This window comes from Harpia harpyja, chromosome 19, assembly GCF_026419915.1.
Source record: "Harpia harpyja isolate bHarHar1 chromosome 19, bHarHar1 primary haplotype, whole genome shotgun sequence".
NCBI classification, from domain to species: domain Eukaryota; kingdom Metazoa; phylum Chordata; class Aves; order Accipitriformes; family Accipitridae; genus Harpia; species Harpia harpyja.
This window is the reverse complement of record NC_068958.1, coordinates 2,482,981-2,505,991: the sequence shown is the minus strand read 5'-3', so window position 1 is coordinate 2,505,991 and position 23,011 is coordinate 2,482,981. Positions and strand designations below refer to the sequence as shown.

Sequence of the window (23,011 nt, the reverse complement as noted above, 5' to 3'; positions counted from 1 at the left end):
AACTCCTATGCATATTTATCATCCAGTTCTTTCTTACTCCAGAAAGTGACTTCCAAGAAATACCTTAAATGCTGTCTCATTCAGGACTTCACCTTGGAGTCTGGGTACAACACACAGGGTTCTCACACTTGGCCCTAGTCTCCCTGAAAACCTTGCGAAATGTCTGTGGACAAGTGCTGTAGTGGAGTTGCGGGGAAGGGATCAGAAACTCCAAAATGCTGAAGCAAATCTCCAGAAAGAGAATCTTGCACAGGTTCCTTCCATTAGCTCATTTCTCAGGGGACTTCCAACAGGCAAGGGGAGGAGAAGAAAGCTGAGCCCCACACTTTAAAGCTGCTCCTTAGAATTAATTGTTTTGACTGACACAGCTGAGTCAGGCTAAATGAATGAAAGGTCAAATATAAGGTAATGCTTCTGTTGCCATACAGAATAAAAGCAAAGCTTAATTTACATACTAATGTCTGACCTCAATACATTAATTTCTCTAATTCTGCAGCTCATGACAGATCTCTCTTTAGAAATGATCAACTGTGGAGAAAATATTAACTGCATCTTTAAAAAAGAATTTCAATTTTAATAAAGCTTACAGAAATGACATCTAAGACTACTTATCTTTTATACATGATTACTAATTTATTAATGTTTCCTCCATCTACGTTTTATCCCTTTCATTCTGACCGGCCTTAATCTTTATGCAAATATAAGTTGCTAAGGGACAAACAAATTTGCAACTACTAATTAAAGGCTTCAAAATTTGCAGCATTTTGTATACTTGTATATGAAATTTAGCTGTCAAGTTCAGAGTAAAATTGGGTAAGCATTGCAATATTAATATTTCTAAGAATGCTGACTTGATATTTTTAACATTTAGGGCATTGCTAGAAGTATAAATTAAGCAATTTTGGTATCAGCTGACAACTGCTTACCTAATAAAAGAAAATATTATGTTCTGGATTCTGAAGCTATAATTATTCCCTCAGCTGAGCCTCTATTCTCAAACCAAAGACTATGTTAACATAGTTAAAAGTAGAGAATATTTTGCATGACAAATCTATCTATCCACCCATTTACGACCATAGTATATGGACCTCCCAAGAAACAGATACGTGTTTGTTACTGGAGTGTGTAGGTATGAAATACATTTGTGTGCTCATTCACAGAAATAAATCCATTAGGAAACAGTAAGTCAAAACCAAAGCAGTGTCTCTGCATTATCAACCATTCATGAATTTTCTTTTATGAACTAATCCCATTACTTTTATTAACACACAGAGACTTCCAGCACTCACAGTATGGGATAGCAAGAAATTTCATAGTTTGACTGCACATTGTGTAATAATCAGCATCTTTTGTTTTGTACCGGCCACTTGTGAGTTTCATTTGAAGAAACTGAATATTCATCTCCTCTTCACCCTCTGGCAAAGCAAAAAATGTCAATAGCACTCGCATTTCCTCCTTTCAAAATAATAATAAAGTTGCACAAATATAAAAGTATTAAAAGAATATTAAACCCCACAGAGTAAGAGATTTTTGAAGTTTTGTTAGAAACATTATAAACATATAGTTTATTCAACACTTCAAGAATGCTTTGCGGCAGTCAAAGAAACCACAGTAAACAGTCCATATTTCAAAGAGCAGAATCAATCACATTAAAAATCAGGATTGATAATCACCACGTTGTTGGCAGACAACTAACTTCACATCATACAAAATACATTTTGAAAATGCAGCAGCTGTCCTGCCTCCTGGAAGCAGGAAGTGCTGAAAGCAGTTAGAATTTCCAGCTCTAAGAAAAAAGAATCCATATCACAGAGAAATAAAGCAGTTAAATCACCTCACTTAGATTTTTAACCTTATTGTGAGCATGACCATGCCTAACTTTGCCTGCACCTTCAAGGCCTAACATTGCATTCATGCTGGAAGGATGAAAGAAATGGAGCACACTAAGTTTGTTTCTGAGAGTTGGCAAACACATTTTAGGTGAATCCAAGGACAAATTAAAAATGCACTCCATAGCCTTGCCATTTGCTTAACAAAAACAAAATAATTTATCAGATTCTTGAAAAAGTTAAATCAAAGCCCCTGCAGTCTGTCATCAACAATCACAGCAACTCTAACGCACAGCATCTGCTAGTTACAGGCTTTCCATTTTCTGTCCCATGAGTGTTATTTGTTTAGCATGTATCATACTCTAAGCTCCACAGACATCAGTCCCCTTTCTGAGAAGGATGGTTCGCTGCCTCTTCAGATTGGATGGATTTATTATAAAAATAAACACTGCTCATTAAAGATTAAATAGCTTTTGAAAGAAAACAGAAGACTGAAAGTTTGCGGCTTTAACACATTGTTAATGAGTGTTTCCAAGATGTAAAAACTTAGTGTGGATCCTGACTTGCTCCACACCAAGGACACAAAGCGATGGATGAGAATATTACTGACATTTTCATATCATATGCAGAGAAGACTAGAGCCTCCACTTCAAACTCGAAACCTAAGACAAGCTGATGCGCTGTCCTACACATTTTGTCTAGGAAGAAATGCAGTTTGTATTAGGAAACATGTCTGCTAGCCACACAAGCAATGATATACTTACTGGAGTTACCAACAAGTATTATTCAAGGATTAACACTTCCCTTTCAAAGGAGTTGTACAGAGCCTTTCTTCTCTGAAGTGTGCATTGATCAGAGGAATTTCTGAAACAGGAGACGGTACAGAGGCACACTGTGCTCAACCTTCCAGTTTTAGCCTACACAAATATGGTCATTTCTGTTCACTCCTAGATGATACCATTCAAGATGCTGTTGTCTACTTTTATATGGAGAATGCTACAGAAATAATATCTTCTGATATTCCATGATACAAATAAACTTTCAGATTCCATTAAAAAAAAAACCCAAACAAACCACAATATGGGCAACAGCTAACACCACTGCAGTCATCCATAAAATACCAGAGCATAGGGAACAAGAGAGATCTACATCCTTCCCTTGAAAACACAGCCGTGGAAGCATTTCAGAAGATGACCCAGCCAGAGAAACCACTGGTTCAGAGACACCTGAGAAGCCCAGAAGTCAAGTCGCTCAGTTATTTGAAGAATTCTCCATAGTTTGGAATGGATCTTATCTGCCCTGATTCATAAGTGAGGATTTGTCCCACTATGCTTTGAAAATTTTCTTCTCCTAGACAATTTAGGTGCTTGTGATCTTAGTATCTTCCACATCAGAAAGGGCTTAATTTTAGGGTGTTTTAAAAAGAAACATGTATGAAAAGAGGTGTTTAGGTTTTCAACAAGCCTATTACACAAATCAGAAGTCAGAAAGGCTATGTTAATTCCCTTGTATTTTAAACTAAAGCTCAATCCAATAAACCATTTCAAACCTGATATCAAACACTGTAAGTGTTCACCAGTGATACTGCAATTAAATCCGGTTTCGTTAAACTCCTACCTTACTAGGTGATGACAGGAATCAGTACAGCAGCACACGAGAGAGAGACAAGACATCCTTTAGAGATACAAAGCAGATACTGCACACCTGGGATAAACATCCAACTGGATGTAATAGTTGCACTTGAGCTCTGTTTTTATTTCTATAGCACTCCCTAATACATAGTTTAAATCATTAAAGTGAAGAAATGCATTTGAGGAGTCTCAGGTGCAATGTGCTGAAAAAAATAGTTATTTCCTAATTATTAATTGAGATTCTTTATTTCCAACTTTCTATTTTTAAGAATAATGGTAATATCAGTCTGTGTCAGCTAAAGATTTATTACTTTTAATGTAACAGAAGCAGTGAATGCTTATGCTATTACCTGTCATCTATTTGAGTGCTGCAGAAAATATGGCATTACTATAATGAAATAATGGATAAGCAATGCAAAACCTGCACCGGAAGACTTTGTTCCAATGTAGCAAAAAATTATTATAGAACAAAGATCATTAAATATGGTCCCCAATACTTTATTTTTTTGTGGAGGTAGCTTTTATTATTCCTAGTAGATTTATTTGTGTTCACTATTTGCTTTTAAGGTACTTATGAGCCTCATTATTTCTCCAGACTTTCCTTTGTTTCCTTTAGAACAGCATGCCTTAAAAATAGTAATACAGGATACTGCAAAGGCAAACCAGTTGTAAAGCCTGATAATGTATTGAAACCAACATTAAATTAGACCACCAAGTGTCTTACAGTAGAACAGAAAAAAAACTAAGCCCCATGATATTTTTTCCCATGTGGAAATTATTCTTAGAAAGCAGTCATGATTATGCTAGGGTAGAAAAGGAGCTTTACCCTGTCATCCAATGGAGTAGAAAGCAGCAGTGCAATTGCATTTTACCAGCAGTAATCCTCCTGTTAAAGCAGGTGAATTCTACATACACAAATAACACTACTGATGATTACACTGCTGTTAAGTCATGTGGCTTTACGCTTTCATTTTGTGGCAACTGGGTGCTAGGCAGTTTTATTGCTTTCTAATTTTTTCAGAGACTAGAGACCAATTATTACTTAAAAATAAGCCAATCATCTCTCCTGCTAAAAGACGACTAGCAGCAGAAGTTAAATTATAGAGAACATCACTGCCCCCAATACATTAATTTCTGTCACTCTGTCACTGTAAAAATTTACAGCAGATATAATCTCTTTGAAGGGGGATCAAGTCATAGAAAATACAAGCCTAGTTTTAAATAGAATTTTAATTTTAATGAAAGCTTCAGGGAATGATGTTTATGCTGCTTATCTTTCATACCTGGTGATTAAGTTAATTTATACTTAATGGAAGAGGATATTTCTAATCCCCAGACAGGCTCAACATCTGTCTGTGACTATGTTTTTGGAAGCCTTAAGCTGCTTGTGATTGATGTAATAAAACCAGGATCCTGCAGAATTGACACCTGAAGGATATCTGTAAGAGGGAAAATGTTATTTTTCTGCTCAATGCCTGTGCTTAAGTCAAGCCAAAATCCCAAGCACTTAATTTTGCTGTCCCTTAAAAACCTGCTTTGCACTCTCTTGCCATTATTATGTGAGTATAAACAGGGGAATAAGAAAACAGTTCTCAGATATGGTTATGATCTAATATTCATACTCATTATGTGCAGTATCTGAGAACACGTAACTTTCTGACGGCCTGAAGCTGATGAGAATAATAAAGCTGCTGCAAAAAATCAGAGAAATAATCTTCATTTTTTCTTCACTTCTCATTCCATGTCTATTTAAGACCAAATGCTAGCAAAATAAATGCTTGCATTTTACCCTACAGTTACAACAGAAAAAAAAGTGTTGAAAAGTAAATGTCTTGCCAGGAAAAGATAAAATTTTCAACTTCGTCCCAACAAATCACAGTATTCCTGCAGAAGGAAAGAAAACAAACAAACAAACAAACAGATATTTCCAGCTGTCATGTATATCCATGTTATTTTAAAGTAATGCTCTTCTAGAGAGGAAAGCAGCTACCAGAGATTATTACAAAGCAGTCCGCTAATACTATCACACACTGCAAAAATCTACAGAAGTTCAAAGCAACACAGAATGGAGGGAGGAAGACCTAGAAGGTGAATGGAAGTCAAATAGCAAAAGAAAAACAAAAAACCCAAAACTGCAGGTTTGAGTGCTTCATCTGAAACTGCTTCTGAAAAGGGATAAGATAGTGCCCACAGTTGCCCAAATAAGTCTGCCTGGAACAACCAGCATTTACACGTTAACCAATAATGCTGGGAACATGTTAAAGGAGTGCAGTAATATTTGAACTCCAATACTCTATCAAGTGTCTTGTAAGAATGTCTGACATGCCTTGCTGTAATTTCCTCAGGCCTAAAACCCCCTTGTTATATTAAACATACCCTCAAAAATCTTATTATTTATATATCTTTATATTAAATTGTTAGTATAAATTATAGATTTTTTCTCTCCAGTAAAGTAGTGGAACACTTTAAAAATATTAGCAGTACAAGCTGGACCCATTTCGTGGCTCTGTTCTCTGACATTCTTGTTCCACAGCCGTTGTCTGGGTCCATCCTGGCACAGATGACTGCCCTGACGACTGGGGAAAAGGCAGCGCAGAGGGAGTTGCTCACTTAAAGCAAGGCTCAAGATCTAGAACTGTGAACACACATGTAACATAGCACCATACCAGCTGACATACAAAGCACGGAACAGTGAATACACTTAAACACGTCCCAAGAAAGCACAGTGAAGTTTGCTTTCACAAATTAGGAACCTGCATTTAAACTCTGGCACTTTCTAGCCACTGAATTAATCTAAGGAACAATTTCCAGTTAAGTGTCCATGTGTAAAAGTCTAGTTAACAGGAAATTCTTAACATTTCCCTATTCTATCGAGTTTTATCTCAGGGAATTCTCTCTTACTCATGTCTCCCTGTCTTCTACTTCTGTGGTCCCTTAGGTTGATTTTGCTTCTCCCTCCTCCTCGTTCTCCTCTAAGGATTGTCACACAACTTATATTTTGCAGGACATACTTGTTCAGAAACTACGAAGTCTCTAATCCCTCTGGTTTTGGTATTTTCTTGGGAAGGAAGACGACCCTACATCACATTTTGACATCCCATTTCAGAGGTTATTTGGGTAAAGAAAAACCTAGTGATTCCTTATTTTATTTTAAAGGATGAAAAAGAATTAAGATCTCAGCAACTGCAGTTGAAAAAAATTAATGACTGCATGTGAAAATCAGCAACATTAAATTTGCAGTGAAAAACTGGATCCTTTCTATCTCACTCCAAGTATCTTAACAGGTTTACTCAAAACCCTTTAAAAGAGGGCTTTTTCAAAACAAAGAAACTCTTCAGACTGAAAAGAATATGATAACCTCATTCAAAAAATAGTCTCATTTTTAATATTTAGAAATATCTAAAAATCATGCAGAAAAAAATTGCTTCCATTAAAATTCCAAATAATTTTAGAATTGAGCTGACTTTTTTCAGTCCTCTCCCCAAACCATGCATCTGAGTCAGTGAAACCTGCCAGCTAAGATGCACTTTGCAGTCAATGAAAAGTACTATCAGTTACTTCAGTCCACCATAAAAAAAGAATGGAGTGTATTTTGTTCAAACTAACAGTACCAAACTTGGGCTTTTGTGTTACATTACAGTGAACTAATGGTTTGCATCACATGAAAATACATAAATGGTGTTATTTCTTACAACTGCATGGGGTAATTAGATCATTAAATCTGCTCTATAATTCACAGCTGCACTAAGATTGACAACTACTTACTACGAGTTCTCCCATTCTTAACCCTGACATCTGAATACATTGCAAATAAATAATTCTTGGAAGGCATGTGCATGTAAGAACTTTCAACTGGTATTCAGGGATATAATTCATGCATATGCATTCATTTATTCCATTTTACTGTTACCTTAATAAAACACTGTTATGTGGCCCAGGAGCCCTATTCCAAAGAAATGATTTGCTTCTTTTATGAGTAAGGCGATGTACCTTAGCATGCCCTTGGCTGATCGATTTGTTATAACATGTTCTAGGTTGCACGAATTCTTATTTTTTTTTAAATCAATTTGTTCGTAGGTTGTGCCATTCCTGAGAGAACATAAAGTACATACTGCAACTCAGCAATCACATGAAGAACTTAAAGGTATAACTGGAAACCAAGACAAAGTATTCAAGGCTCATCCCACAGATTTCATGCAATCAAAACTACCACAGTTGGTCATAGTTTTAGGTACACATTACATACAGGTTGTAAAGATGGCAAGGTTGACAGGTAAGAAATAAGACATTTTTATAGTATATACAAATATACACATAGGCATGCTGTGTATGCAGACATATATACACAAATACACACTATATACACTACAATTTATCTTTACAGTAAATATTTGTACACTTATTTTATGAAAACTATCTGGTGGGAAGCAATTTAGTATCAGAAAGATTACAGAAAATTGGAAGTTACTAGAGTTTCCATTATAGACCAACTGGAAAAATTAATTTAAAAGCAGAGTTGCTGCTGTGCAGCACAAACATACATTCAAGAAGGTAAAAGGGAAAAAATTTCAAATTAAATAAACATGTATCCTTAATTCTAGACAAAGCAATTAAGCTAATGTTCTGAAAAATCAAATTTCATTCAAGAAGTATTTAACTGCAGGTTAATAATGGAAACTGTACCATATACAAAAGCCATGAAAAAGCTATATACTGAAGAGTGCAGCTGAATCACTAGTCCTGCAGTAAGTCAAGATACCACCCAAAAACTAGATTATGTTAGCAAGCTACAGGGTAAGTAGAGGTGACAATTACTTTGCTGATAGCAGAAACTCAGCTCAAATGATTAGCGTATTGAAGTGTCAGGAAAAAAATATGCACTCAAGCCTAACTACTAATCAACTTCCCTGTATGAACATGCAAATTCAGTGAACCCACTTGGACAGACAAGCCATGCAGATGCTGCCTCTGCCCCATACTTTTAAGACAGAGAAAAAAAAAAATGTTTTTAACTTCAAAACACAACAGCTTTCTTGTATTGAAAACTAAAGAGGAAATTATAGCAAATACACAGAAGATGTAGTACTATCTCTTAAAAATGTACTTTAAAAAATTAAGCAGTTTCCTTAACAAAGGAAACAACTGCTCATTTTCCTCCTCTTCTTTGCTTTAGACAGGCTGTGACTAACACAGTCTAGCAGAAGAAGAGAGGAGATGGTATTTGTGGAATGTGTACAGAAGACAGAGAATAAACTTACTTTCTTTCCCTATATGAGGAACAAATTAGATTTCATTTAAATCAATTTTATAGGCAGAAAGTTACTTCCTTATGCAGAGTGTTGCTGAACAGCCTGTTTTCCGGTTAGACAGCCCGCTAAGCCATGTCCTCCTCTGCCCGGGTACTCTCTTCAGTGGATTCACTAGGCACAAATATATTTGTTTAGCTGCTACTACATGACAGTTTTTCAACTTAAGAGTTAGTCCAGATTAACACACTTTGACAAAATGTATTGCACTTTCAGAGCTGGATGGGTGCCTAGATACTGAGGCAGAGAAGCCCAAAACAACCTGAGCCAAGTACTGAAAATTAGTTGGAAATTAAGCCCTTGTTGTACACAAAACCACTAACCCTTTTCAGGCTGAAGAGATGTCAGCCTTGAAGGCTACATATGAGAGGCCCTGAATAGTGGAAATAACATCTAAGAACATCAAGGACTTCTCTACCATATTATTTTTGCAAGCCAGTTTACCTCTGAGGTAAAAGGAAAAGGTGAATGGCCTTAACAACTACACCCATTCCACCCTCTCAAAGGTACAGTGAGCTAACTCCACAAAACACTTAAGTATGTGCTTAAGTACTTCACGTATAAGGTCAAAATTGCTATTTGTTTTATATCCTATCCAATGTAACCTGAGCAAATTTCTGACCATGCTTAATCTGAATTTTCACTGTTTTCAGCTGAAGCTTGCCATCAGCAATGGCTGGATACAGCAAACATCTGTACACAACAAAGCTCCCAGGGATGCTTTGAAGTATTGCTGAGTTTATGTTTAAAAAACACCAAATGAAAACAAAACAATACAAAAGCAGCTTGCTTTGTTCGAACTCAGTCAAAGCAGGAGCACACACCAAAGGAGCTCCAACATCTATACTGTCAGTTACGGAACGAGGCTTCAACAGCTGCCAAGCGCCGCAAAGCCTTGCTATCAGGGTTTTTGGTACAGCTCGGTGAAGTCAATGGGACTCCTCTTGCCCCAGCCATTACTGCTGGTTATGAGGGATACAAAATACAGCATGCCTTAAGCCAGATTTTATTACCATTAAGACTCACTTATAATCTCTAATCAAATAACTGAATTCAAAGATGTATTTAGACCCACTGCCCCCACATTCATTTTTATGCCATTTGGAAGGAGACTATGCACCCATCCCACTCTATTCCTGACCTCCCTCCTTTTTGGGCAAAACCTGAAGATTACAGCAACTTTTGTGGCTGCACTATAAAGACTAGAGGAAAGTAACATTGTGATAAAACCTTCCTTTTCTCTGTATTTTACAAAGGTTTTCTTTCCATTTAAGAATCATTGTAAGGGGAAAAAAAAGCAAAAAGACTTCCTAATGATCAACTTAAAATGTAATCCTGTGTGAATATCTAAGAAATGTAATTGCTAAGGCATGTTTTGATAGATCGCAATGTTTGGAAAGTTCAGATTTGATGGAAACACTCTTGACAGGTCACACTCCTCACTTTATTTCCAATCCTTCCTCTACTGCTCACTAGAAATTTTAGAGAGCAAAAAGAAAGAAGAGAGATGTCAATAAAATTGTAATTTGATTACCTGCATCTCAAAACATTGTGATTCAAATCTAATTGGACAAACTAGTCTCCATTTGCAATTTGATAACATAAAACGAGACTTCAGTTCACACCGGAGCTAGGGGCCCTGCAGCACGCCAATTACTGCGAAAGCATACTATGGTTTCAGACCAATTAATTTCACAACGCTGAAAATGAAACCTTTCAAAATTCTGCAACCCGATATCAATTCTTGTCCATTAAGATTTTTAAATGAACTGGGCCTGTCATCAGCTTGCTTGCTTAGTACATTCTAAGCACTTCCAGCTGTCCCTCAATATGGGGTCATTTCAAGAGATTCAAAATAAGACTGAATTCACTCTTTATGTGGAAGTTAAAATACAGTCTTTACATTCAAGACATTAGTGCTTAGAATACAATATATGAGCAAACACAGACCAACTTGCAAAACTGGACTATGAATAACAGCACTTTTTGCAGTGACGAAGGTTAAAATGGGAATAATCGTAAATTAATCTGTTGTCAAGCATGGGGTTATTTAGTGCTGTGTTTGTGTGCATTCCAATGATACTCTGTAAGTTCTCCATTTTATTAGCAAAGGACTGTAAAAAATGAGAAGATGAAAATAACACCATCAAAGAATGACATTGAGAAAACCCCTTTTTAAAATCCTAATATCCTGAATACTCAAATAGCACACCATCCACCAAGTTATGATATTGTATAGAAAATGCAATGACTCTAAGCACTCTGTATGAGAAAGTAAAAGATAAAGAGATCACTAATGACGATCAGGTTGGCAAAATGTGAAGAGTGCTTTGCAAACCTTAGTAACCACCAGGGATATTTACTGAAGAGTGTAGAATTGGATCTAGAGTCTCCCAGAGAAAAAAACTGAAGCTTTTCTGTAATATTTTTATGTAACAACAACACATAAGCTGACCTCATATACTACTAAGCATAGTAACAGGCCATATCCTGAACACTATTAATTTAAAAAGACTGGCAATACATGGGAGAAGCAAGGCATCATCCTCTTTTCACAGAATGAAGATGGTAGCAGGAAGAAAATGTTTTGTTTAAAGGTCACTGAGTAAATCAGGAAAGGAAATTGCATCTTTTATGTCCTAGTCCAGAGTTATTTTCACAGAACCAACTTTTCCTGTAATGGTTTGATAGATAAAAACATTCAAGTGAATTACTGAATTCCTACTGTATCTATGCTAGCAATATGGTTTTAGCTATTTTTGAAGAAACATTATTATTGCTTATGTATTTATGCATTTTCAGCCAATTAAAACCTTTCCGATTACATGTGAAATAGAGCCACTTATAAACTATCTGACCTAATTTTTATCAGCAGATTTTCTTTTCTTTTCTTTTCTATGTTAGTACTGCTGCCACAGCACATTCTAATTATTTGACACTGTTCTGCACTCAGTATTGTATTTTCTGTTGTTGTAGTAGTAAACACTCTTGTGGTGCTTTCCTCGAAGTGGCTCTTAAAACCAATGTAGAACTATTCTGTGAGTCAAGCACTACCAGATCCTTCCCTTCCCTTTGTGGAAGGACGTCTCACATTGTAGTTCACAGAATTTCCAACAGGGCCTGTCCTAATCAATAGGAGAAAGGTTAAAAGCTCTTAAGGATGAAGCAGATAAATAATTGGAAAAGCAAGAACAGTGAGATCAAGGCACCTATAACATTTGCTTCACAAAACCAAACAGAGTAGTTGAGGCTAGGTCTTCTTGAGCAGGATGAGAAATAGCAGTAGAAATAAATACTTTCCAACTACAGAAAAACAAAGTTAATGTTTCACTAATCTGAACTGAAGTAACATTGACAAACATCGCATTTAAAAGTCTCCCTCACATGTCTAACTCATCAAAAGCTGCATGGGCTAATGTAACAGACAAGAATTGATACTGAAGTTGGCAGATTGCCTAATGAAGGAATAAACCAAAAAGCCCTCTAGGAAAGAGAAAGGGTCTAATTCAATGTGCTTTCAAAGGGCTTTGGCAGAATGATCCTGAATATGAATGCTGGGTCATTTTGACTGATGGAGAAAAAAATTGTGTCAGCCTCCAAAATGAACCAGAGTAGAAAGATCAATCTCAAGAAAGCCACACATATGAGTTTATATGCTCTCGGGCAGAAATAAGGCTTGGAATGAAGAGGTGGTGCTTGAGAAGCATTTGAATAGCTGAAAACCTGAGCAGACTTCCAAGTGATAGCAAAGGGATACAGGAATCAACCTAAAGCTCTAGCAATCAGCTCATAAAGTCAATTAGCAAATGGAAGCCAAAATACTGATACTACCGCAGCTAGGTTTATTACGTGCTTATTTTTATAAGCACTAAACTCACCCCATATAATGCAAAAGGCACTGACAACCCTGAGTAATGAATCCCTGTGGAATATAATACAGTTACTCACAGAAGCAGAAACTAAGATACATTGCAACAAGACTGCAGAACAGTCATTATTTTCTGATCAGTGATAGCTGCAACACCAGTATTCTCCCATTCAGTCCCTCCATATGTTTGTGCACTGAGTTTCTGACCCTCTTAAACCACCCCTGTCACGCAAGCATAACCTTAGAATATATATAGTTAGATAAACACAGTAATCAATGGCAAGAATGACTTTATCATCAAAATCTAGGATAATCATACTCTCGAGACATCTTTGCACAGTATATTTTCATATTTCCATTAAACATGACACAAACATCAGGGGAGGTTATGAAACTGAATAAAAAAAAATCTGGAAAATAAATGGAATACAGCTGCACAGGTGATTTCCTGACTTTCTTTTCCTTCTTTAAGGAAGTACAAAATTGCTCCTCAATATCAAGAAATTAAGGATTTGGAAAATGCCTTTGAAACATACAAAAGAGAAACATTACTGAAAGACCTGCGTAAGAAAAGAGCCACACTCCTCTTGCAGTTTAGTAGACAAGGTTAGACCCATCAGTCACCGGCACAGCAGGAGACATCTCCTAAAGAAGCTGCCACTTTAACGTAAGTTACATTTAAGGCAGAAATTATGTAAGTAGAATGTCCAGAAATTAATTCATGTTTTCATTTAATACAGATCATATATTCTACTAGAAACTATTAATTTTGTCCTATATCAGAGAAAGAAATAATTTAAAGTGAGAACGATGTGTAATCCACCCAGTAGAAAAAATGAGCCACCTCGTTTTGTGCAAGAAAAGAGTAACATCTTTTGTGTAGCAAGTTCTACAAAACCTTGACTGGAATGTCTTCCTAACTACATAACACTTAGAGATAAAAAGTCAAACTGACATACATTAATATTTACAGGGTGCTCTCTGAACAGAGTGACATTAGCCAGTGTTTGCATGCTGATCTTGCAAAAACTTGAGACAGACCACATTGGGGTTCCTCCTGCTCAGGAAATTAGTTAATCATATTTGACATTTGCTAGAGCCACAGAATACAGAGAAGAGAATCGTACCTGACATATTTTAAAAAGAAGAAAAAAATAATAATCAGAACATCACAAATAAATTTCAAGGCTGAATTCAAACAGAAAAACACTGAATTGGTATATACAGAGAATAGTACTGAAGAAAAGATAAACAGGCAATGAAACAGCAATACCATAATAGGTAATAAACCAAATCCACTCATTTTTGTGGACACAATGAATTGATTGTTTTTATAACAGCCATAGATTAAATTACATTTCGTTTCCAAAGTGTTTCAATTCTTTCTTCTGTCAATGGCTATTTCAGTGCTGAATAAGTCATTATATTACTTAGGGGGCTGCACCTTCATCATCTCTAGCAAGTAAAAAGCAGATTTTATTCCATGAGCAACTCATATTTCTAATGACACACGTCTTAATACTATGCTTTCTTTGTCAAAAGAATAAAATGCTTATTTTCTGTCTGGAAATATGTAAGAAACTAGGCATGTAAATGCAAGAGATCATACTGGGACACAGAATAAACAGCAGCAACAAAAATATAAAGTCCCTTATTATCTCTGGATTAATTAGCATTAATAAACTAGGGCACAAATATTTTTGACAGGACAGGAAAGCAGGTCATTAGCATTGATGAGATGATATAAATGATCTTCCTAAGACATTTAGAGCACACCAGCTCCAAATGATACTCACAGCTTGCAATTATACCACCAGTCAAATAGTTTACTTCTAACATCCACTGAAGAATATACAATATTTGCATACAAGACTGAGACTCCTTTTTGCTCCTCTAATCTAATGCAATTTTTAAAAGAATAAATATCTGATAATTAAACAAACAGTGAAACTAAAACATTTTACTACTATAAAGATTCAAAATTAGGCACAAAAAAGTAGAATTTTGCAAAGCCTTTTAAAATGGATTTTCTGTTGGAGTCACAATATAAACAATGATTTGCATCAGTGATTATCTTAATTAAACTGCTGTTTACATAAGTAACGTTGATTTACTTTAAATGTTGTTCAGTGTCATTAGACCATTCATTTAACTGTGCAAATTTCCTTTAGCTGAAGTCTTCTCCCACCTTCAGTAGGCTGTGAACAGCACCTCTGCTGCAAGAAGTAAATCCAGAGCAAATTTAATACTATACAAGCTTTATACAAGTTTCTTTGTAGAAATGTTATGGAGCATAGTCAAACCCCTTACCTTACACTACTACATGACAAGGATTTCACTCTAAGTCAGGCATAGCCAAGCTCTCCGACAATGTTGCCTATTACAGAGTTGGATAAAAATGCATAGTGTGATCGCTTCCCCGTCCTACAAAGGGACATACACCACTCCTGCTCTACACGGTGCTTTGAATATGTTAAGTAAAAACCCCTACATTTCCCCACCTTTTTTTACATTACATTTCTCACTCAAGGAGGAAAGCTCCCTCCTGATGATACGATGACCAGCTGGCTAATCTAGTACTGAAGGTCTTCAGTAGATCATAAACTCAAAAGAGCTACCACTGCTGAAAAAATGTAAGCTGGAAAACCCACCACGATGATTCTGAAATTAGCATTGACAGATGTTCAGAACAGAAATCAAGATTACTGGCCATCACTACCCCCAAATTCACTCTGTAGTAATGCTAGAAGAAAGTAAGCTTTGTTTAATAATATTTAACAGATTTACAGAGGAGTTAAAAATTCCATCTCTCCAAGAAAACAGCTCAGCCACAAATGATTGTGTTTGTTCCAGCATGTCATCAGCCTGGATGATTGCAATGATCTACTCAAGCCTTAAAATCCATGAGAACAGTACTGCCACACAAACAAAATCACAGAGTTAGTATCTTCCATAGTATTTTATTAAATGTTTTAATTTCTTAATTATGAGTGAAACTTGCATTCAAAAGAGGACTAGTCTAGGAACCAAAGCTAGGGCAAAAAAGGCTCTAAAATTTCATTAGGAAAAATAAAAAATTAAAAAAAAAAAAAAGAATCAGAAACCTTTTTATAACCACGCAATTTTAGCTGGATTTTTCTTTTTTTAAAGAAGAGGAGCAAGGAAGTAAAACACAACATGTAGTTGATTAGCTGCCGCCTTTCATTTCAGAAAGGGCTACTCAGGCTCTGTTTGGTCAGGCAAAGCCAGACACCACTCTCACCCTCTGGGTTACAGAATGGCTTGAAAACAGCCTAACAAAGTAACCCGCAGAGCCGCTTTCAGATTCTCCTCTTGAGAGGCTCTGAGCCGCTGACATACATCTTCACCCTGCAGAGCAGTACGTGGCTCCAAATCTCTTTGTTAATAGTTACTTAGAAACTCCGCTGTCATCGGACTTTGACTACAACTGCGCCAACGTAGAGGATTCAGATGCAGCAAGGAAATTAAGGCAGCAAAGCGGGACATTAATCTCTATAGGGATACCTACTGCCTTCAGGATCTTGATGTGTAGAATAGGTCTTCTGTGTATGAGGTATACAGGATTTGTCTGGTAGGGCTCACATAACATCAGGGAAAAGCAGGCGCTGTGCAGTACCCACCCTGCTCATCCCTCCCAAAAGCCTCACATGTGCTTGTGTCACTTTTTATTCTATTTTAATTCCTTATGTTCTTTGCATCACAGAGTAACACAAAGCCTTCCCTCAAAATGATATCTTCCACAACAGTGGTAAAAAAAAAAAAAAAAAAAAAAAAATCTTTGCATGCATTTAAAGTTTCTGTTTAAAACATGTTATATACACAAAATATTAAGCACATACCTCAGTACTTAAATGGCCAGGACAAATTCTTAAAATTAAGAAAAGATCAGTCATACTGTGCAACAACAGCCACTACGTATATTTAAGTACGTTCATTTGAACTTGTATCACTGTAGATTTTCAATGACTAATTATTACCAGTGCCAAGATAATTACTAGTGATAGGTGCATGTAAAGACTGGAATTGTGTTGGAAAAGAGATATGTATGGCATGATAAACTGATCTTATTCAACTTAACTTTTAGTTCAGTATTATAAGTCACATGAAAGGAAGGAGGAAAAAAATAATTGAAACTCCATAAAGATGAGGAAAAATTAAACTAAAAAAATTTCTGAGCTATTAATCTTTCCTGATAATGAAGTACTTCAGGATGTCTTCTAAAACTCACTTTCATTTAGATGCTTCATTTATTTTAATCTGGGAGATAATTAGAGCAAAATCAAATCCATCTCCACAGCAGAATATTTACCTGAGATGCAGCTCAGACTTCGCAGTATTTCCCCTGTGTGTTCAAACTCAGTGTTATATATATCATTAAAACTTTACTTAGATTAATGTCCATTACTTAATTAGCATGAAAACCAGAGTCTGTAATGTTTGCTGCTGGTTAGCTGTCAGAAAAGGAATTCTTTCGGATTTTTTTTTTTCTTTTAATAGGCCAAATTTTGCTTTCCCTGCTGCCACACACAATCAGACTAGCAAAACTATTACAACGGCTAGGTAAACTACTATCCAGCTTTCTATCTCCAGTCAGTTATTTAGTTAATATCTTTGTCCTGCAAACAGAGGTATTTCTCTGCAGTTACTGGTAGGAGGGTTTGGAGAAGGAACGTGGGAGCACACATCAGAACTGGTTGAGATGCACTGAAATGAGTGAGAGGAATGACACAAAGTGAAAGCATTGCAAAACCTTTGCTAGTGAAGACAAGGCAAAAGCAACTGGTGCTCAGTTCTTCTCTCAAATGCTTTTACTTTGATGTAAATCTCCATAGGTGACTAGGGTGAGGTCCTTTACTTGACGCTTACAGTTAAGATCATGCGTCTCAAGAGGTTCCACACACCGTGCCCAGTTTAATAAAAAGTACTTGGAAGTAGAAGAGGTAAATCTCAGCTGAACAGGTGGGCTGTTGTCACACAGGAGTTCCTGTACATCCACGCAAAAAGTTATCAGAATATTCCCTTTGCAGCAAGAAATAGGATTGACTTATGGTGAAGACATGCAGATATTCATCAAGATGCTCTGTTAACCAGATTATTCTGAAAAAAAGCTGCATCACTGATGAATTCTTGCTGTGAAGAGCCAATGGTTTATCTCATCACCAACTAATCCTGTTAAAAATTATTTAGTACTCAAAATGTATCAGAGAAGAATCCTCAGTTGAATGAGAGTTCCACACACACCAGCATTCTCCATGAATTTATTCCTAATTATCATTTGCCTTTTTTCCTTATCTAATATGTAGTTAATGAATGCCTAACATCAGTAAAAAAAAACATGACTAGTTACATAATTACAGGTTAAAAGAAGATCTTTTTTCAGCTCCATGCACTGAAGTAGTCTTAAGGGTGAACGTTAAGTACAGGCAACACACAGTACAGGTTGCTTTGCAAGACATTCTGTATACTGACCACAGCAAATTTTATGTGTGGCACTACCTCTGAAAGAATAGCTTGATCTTATAATAATATTACAATAATACAGAACTTGTAAGTATTATCAGTCATGTCTCGTTCACGGGACTGTCTACAAAAGGACAGCAAATTTGCACTTGAAATCATTATAGAACATGAATAACATATTTAAGGTTGCCACTAAGTGCCAAGAGAAGAACAAAATTGATATTCTAGTATGGAGGCAGGCCTATAAGCAAGAATTCCTAGGGACACACACAAAAAAATCTCCCTTTCATGCCTCCAAGGAACTGCTTAAAACAAAGTGTTTCATCAGAAAAGAAGATATTTCTCTCGCCCTGATCCCACCACAAGCATTTCTGTGCAAGCTGCTTCAGGCAGTTCCTCTCGTTTCTAGATCATAGATTTAACTATGTTTATTATCACAGATCAAGGAAGCAATTTCTAAATACAATATTCATACTTTTCGGCTCCAATGGGGCGAATCATTCAGAGTAATTTGTGACTTTCAAGCAAATTAATACACAAATTTACATCTCATGACTGCTTTCAATAAAAAAAAAGAGGCCTCAAGTAAAAGTACAAATAAATAAATATGAGTTACTAAACTGTTTGCACCAGTTCTGAATCAAAGGTAAGATGTTCAGCGGAACTGATAAAGCCTGATTTACTATCAGTTTGCGGACCTTTTCAATTCCTTGAGCTAGAGCACTTGCGTGGCTCCTTCCACACTTCCACCATTCCTGTAAGAAAGCAGCACATGAAGTAGTCAGTGCTGAGCAGTGAGAATACCATTTGGTGGACTTGCTGCTACTGAACATGAAGTATAACCTTCCCCTGGCAGACCTACAAATCTGAGTACTCTTTGTACCATACCACCAATTGATATCCTACAAGCTTTTTTGAAAGAGTTAACACTGTGGATGCAAAAGGAGTCACACAGACAGTTGGGAACTCATTGTCCTAGATAAACTAGCAATTGGGGAAAAATATTTCACTTTTATAATTATTGCAAGGCACTGATGCAAAAAACAAAGTCAGTCAACACACTTACTGGATATCTTTTCTCTTTTTTTTCTGAGGGTCCACTAGACGAAGAGTGTCTCTGATAACAGCTACTTTCACTTCTTCATCAACAGGGCTTGGGACATTTTCAAATACTCCAGGAGAAAGCTTTAAATTACAAAGGGACACAATTATTCAGTATAGAACTAAGGATTATTTATTCCACATTTGCTCAAACTTCATGCATGTCATGTATGTTTCAAATACACAATGATAGATTACAAAATACTTCTTAAAGGATACACAAATACCTTAACATTTTCAGTATGATATTTGGCAAGTTTCTCTAGTAAATTGAAATATTAAAAAAAGATTGTTGCCAATGTTACCATTTATATTATGTATGCAAACATGAAAAAAATTATTAGCAATCCCCTAAACACAAGTCAGTCAACTGCAGGGGATGATGAATAAATGTATTTATGACAAAGATGATGGAGAGCTTTCACAATTCCAATAAGTCATATTTCCAGTGTATAAGATTAGCAATGATTTCAAAGAAGAAAATTACAGAGAACCTTGGAGGTTTCATATTAGCAGACAGCTTTCATCTTTCAAACAAGGAAAAAAGACCAGAAAACCAAACCTAAACAATTCTGTTCCAGTATCATGATCATGTTGAGAGGTCTTACCTCCTGCTCATGTTCTATCCTCATGCTGGGGTTTGCATTTACTTCTAGTAACATGGGCTTCAAGTTTTTCATCAGGAGAATGTCAAACCCTAAAATCTGTGCATAATAAGCAATGTGTTACTTCAGTTCCACTCACAGTGTTCTTCTAGAGAATGCAATGGTCATCCATATGTCAACATTCAGGAGGAAGAAACATTTGAGGGACAAAAGAGAAATAACTGAGAAACATGCTATATTGCTGAATAATTACTGAAACCATTTGTCTTCAATACTAATGGCTACTTTCACACTACACCCATGTCTAAATGCTGCCATCTGTCAACATGGAATCTTAGCACCTATGACAAGCAGGTCTTAAAACTGTCACCATCATAGCGGCATTAGGAAGCTGCAAAGCTTCATAGTTACAACATCTAGAAGATGGAAACTGGAGTGAATACTGCTACTAACGATTGATACCCATTGAAAATTCTCCATATACGTTTATGGCTAGTAGTGACATACACAGGTCAAGAGACTGAGATTTGTAAGGTAAAACTTGGGTGAGGAGAACCCAAGCTCTGAGCTCACACAGTGCTATTCAGCGTATGCACTACACCCAACCAGTGATCAGCAACATAACTAGGGAAAGCTTTTAGAAAAGGAATTAAACATCCAGAAAACGAATCCACACATAGAAATAACTGCATTCCTAGCAGAAATTCCAACCTACCTGGAAGCAAGTTGGCCCAGGCTTTCCTGCTGGTATGTCAGACTGATAGTAAACTTTCAGTTCTGGTGTCAGTGCAATAATTGTTTTAATCACCAGTGAAATTATATCTGACCACAGCTTTTTGACATCAGCTCCTCTGGAAGACAGTCTGCACAGAATGCTTGAAAAAGTCCTCTTGCTGCCAGTGTTTACATTGTCAGAATGGATGAAATTCCCGCTATGGATATTTAGTGAATAGTTGGTTAAGTGCATAAAAACCTGGTGCAAATTTTTTAAAGTGGGTTCTTGGTAGGGCTCTGTACAAAATCTAGAAAGTCCATCTTTGGCTATATAAATCTCTAAGGGTTCTAAAGATTTCAGTAAAACATAAAGACGAATATCAAATTTCAGTTTGTCGACAAGCAGTGGTTTGCAAATATATTCTTGGACCACAGCTGGCCGGCTCTGGATACTTCCCGTCAGTCTGATGTCACTTGGGTCTTTAATGAGGTAGATTCCATCCCCCTGGCACCCTCCATCAGGTTTTACAATAAAAGTGGGCTTCCAGGATGGATCACTGTCTTTCATCATACGAACCTAGAAGGAAAAGAATTACACTGAAAGACACTAATTGCAGAGGGAAGAAGGGCTGATACTATGAAAACCAACAAATTCCATTCGTAAGCAAAAATAAATAAAAATAACATGATCACATCACGATAGTAGTAAACACCATGCAAAAATGTAGAAGATAAACTGCTGACAAGCACAAAGACAAACAGAAAAGCATGAGTAGGGAATTACTAGTACAGATAAAAGGTCATTTTATTTAACAGGCCATTGTATACATGATTTCGGGAACTTCTTTTTAATGTTATGTACCAATTTACAGAATGAAATGCTGTATATCTCATGACATCCATTTTATTAGTCACTAATATATATGAAACAGCAAAGTTAAACTTGCGTGCTCCATTTTGAACAACTACTGACAAAGATAAACATTAACCTAAGGAAAGGCACCTTATTTATTGAGGTATGAATGCAGACAAACAGTATGGGAAGAAGGAAAGATAAAGTAAAAATGTGGCACTGGTAATACCTCTTCTCACCACTGAATATCCCTCACAATCAGATACCCAGTGTTAGTAAAACTAGGGAATATCGAGCCATGTACAGGTATAAGCAAATACCACAAATTTACTAAACAAAGCATAGAGTTTATGCCTTAGCTGCTACCTACCACCATTCCCCAAAATGAAGGGTTTTCTAAATTATACCAGAATTCACCTCACTGACAAGCAATTAGTACCTTTCTATCGAATGCAAGATAAAGCAAATTCTATCATGATTTCAACAACTCTTCTCAGTGGCTTTGATTTGTATTAGGGAAGATCTGTTCATAGCACATGACAATTCAGATGCTTTCTTTAGAGGTACCTAGTGTGAAATCAGGAAAGGGAGGGAAGTTGGTGGAGAATTTTATGATGTTTTGTATCAAATCATTTGGATGAATCTACAAAGCACTCCATGCCTGGCCTGTTGTTTCCTCAAGCTAGTGCAGATGTTCAATCTGTGTTCAGACGTTCACTGCTGCTATGCTGGTTCAGCGTGAAACACAGTGCGCTCTAGTGTATGAGCTTGCAAACAGCTAACACCAACATCTACCAGCATAATGTGTTTTAATATGCAAAAATGCTTAGAAAAGTCACTACACAAGATACATTTCACTTTTTTCACAGAGAGAGGCTTTCAGTTTGCAGATTTCTTAAAAAGCTATGTCAAATACTCTTTACTGCTAACAAGTTTAATAGAATTATTCCAGAAAACATTTTTTCCAAAAGACACACATTGACAATTGAACTTACTATGTATGGGGTGATGGGAGATGCCCCCACTAGAAAGGAAATAGCAGGTAAGAAGTTTTGACAGCTACTAACACGCTGTGAGCATGTGTATAAAGATCATCAAGACGTAGAAACAGCAAAAAAAAGGAGAAAGGGGGCGGGGGAGAAGGTTAGCAAATCAGTACCTTTCAGTATCAGTTTCTTTCCATTGTAGTGCCTTGCCATGAAAGATCTCTGTTTGTTAAAGTCAACTTTAATACTTTGTAAGAATGTCATTGGAGGACTATATGACCTATTTCTGTATTGTTTACAGCAGCTTGGACCTTGATACTCATGTATCCAGTTCTCTCACTGCTTTGTAGATATCAATGAGTACAGTATAAGCCATACCTTGAGGTTTTTTCCACACTGTGCCCTAGATTCTTGGGGTGTATAAGGGAAATGGCTTACCACAAACAGAAATTATGATAACAGTGATGGTGAAGTACCCATGATTTGTCAGAACCTAACTGTCCTACAGAATCACTGATGTGGCCTTAGTAAGATGAAGCACAAAATTCAATTATAGAGAATTATAGGATTATAGAGAGGGGCCTGCATCCTCACACACCAAGTGAGAAGAATAAAAAGGAAAAAAAGAAAAAGTTCT

At 36.5% G+C, this 23,011-nt stretch overlaps 1 protein-coding gene across 4 annotated transcripts in view; it reads right to left on the bottom strand.

Moving 5' to 3' along the window:
- TTLL11 (tubulin tyrosine ligase like 11) overlaps positions 1–23,011 on the bottom strand; it is a 52,626-nt gene that overhangs the window by 14,019 nt on the left and 15,596 nt on the right. For all 4 annotated transcript variants that reach the window (XM_052814849.1, XM_052814847.1, XM_052814850.1 and 1 more), the window contains 3 exons: positions 20,537–21,112; positions 19,825–19,920; positions 19,182–19,300 (listed from right to left, as the gene is read on the bottom strand). In XM_052814849.1, coding sequence (XP_052670809.1) covers positions 19,182–19,300; positions 19,825–19,920; positions 20,537–21,112 — 791 coding nt within the window. The remainder of the gene's footprint in view (positions 1–19,181; positions 19,301–19,824; positions 19,921–20,536; positions 21,113–23,011) is intronic.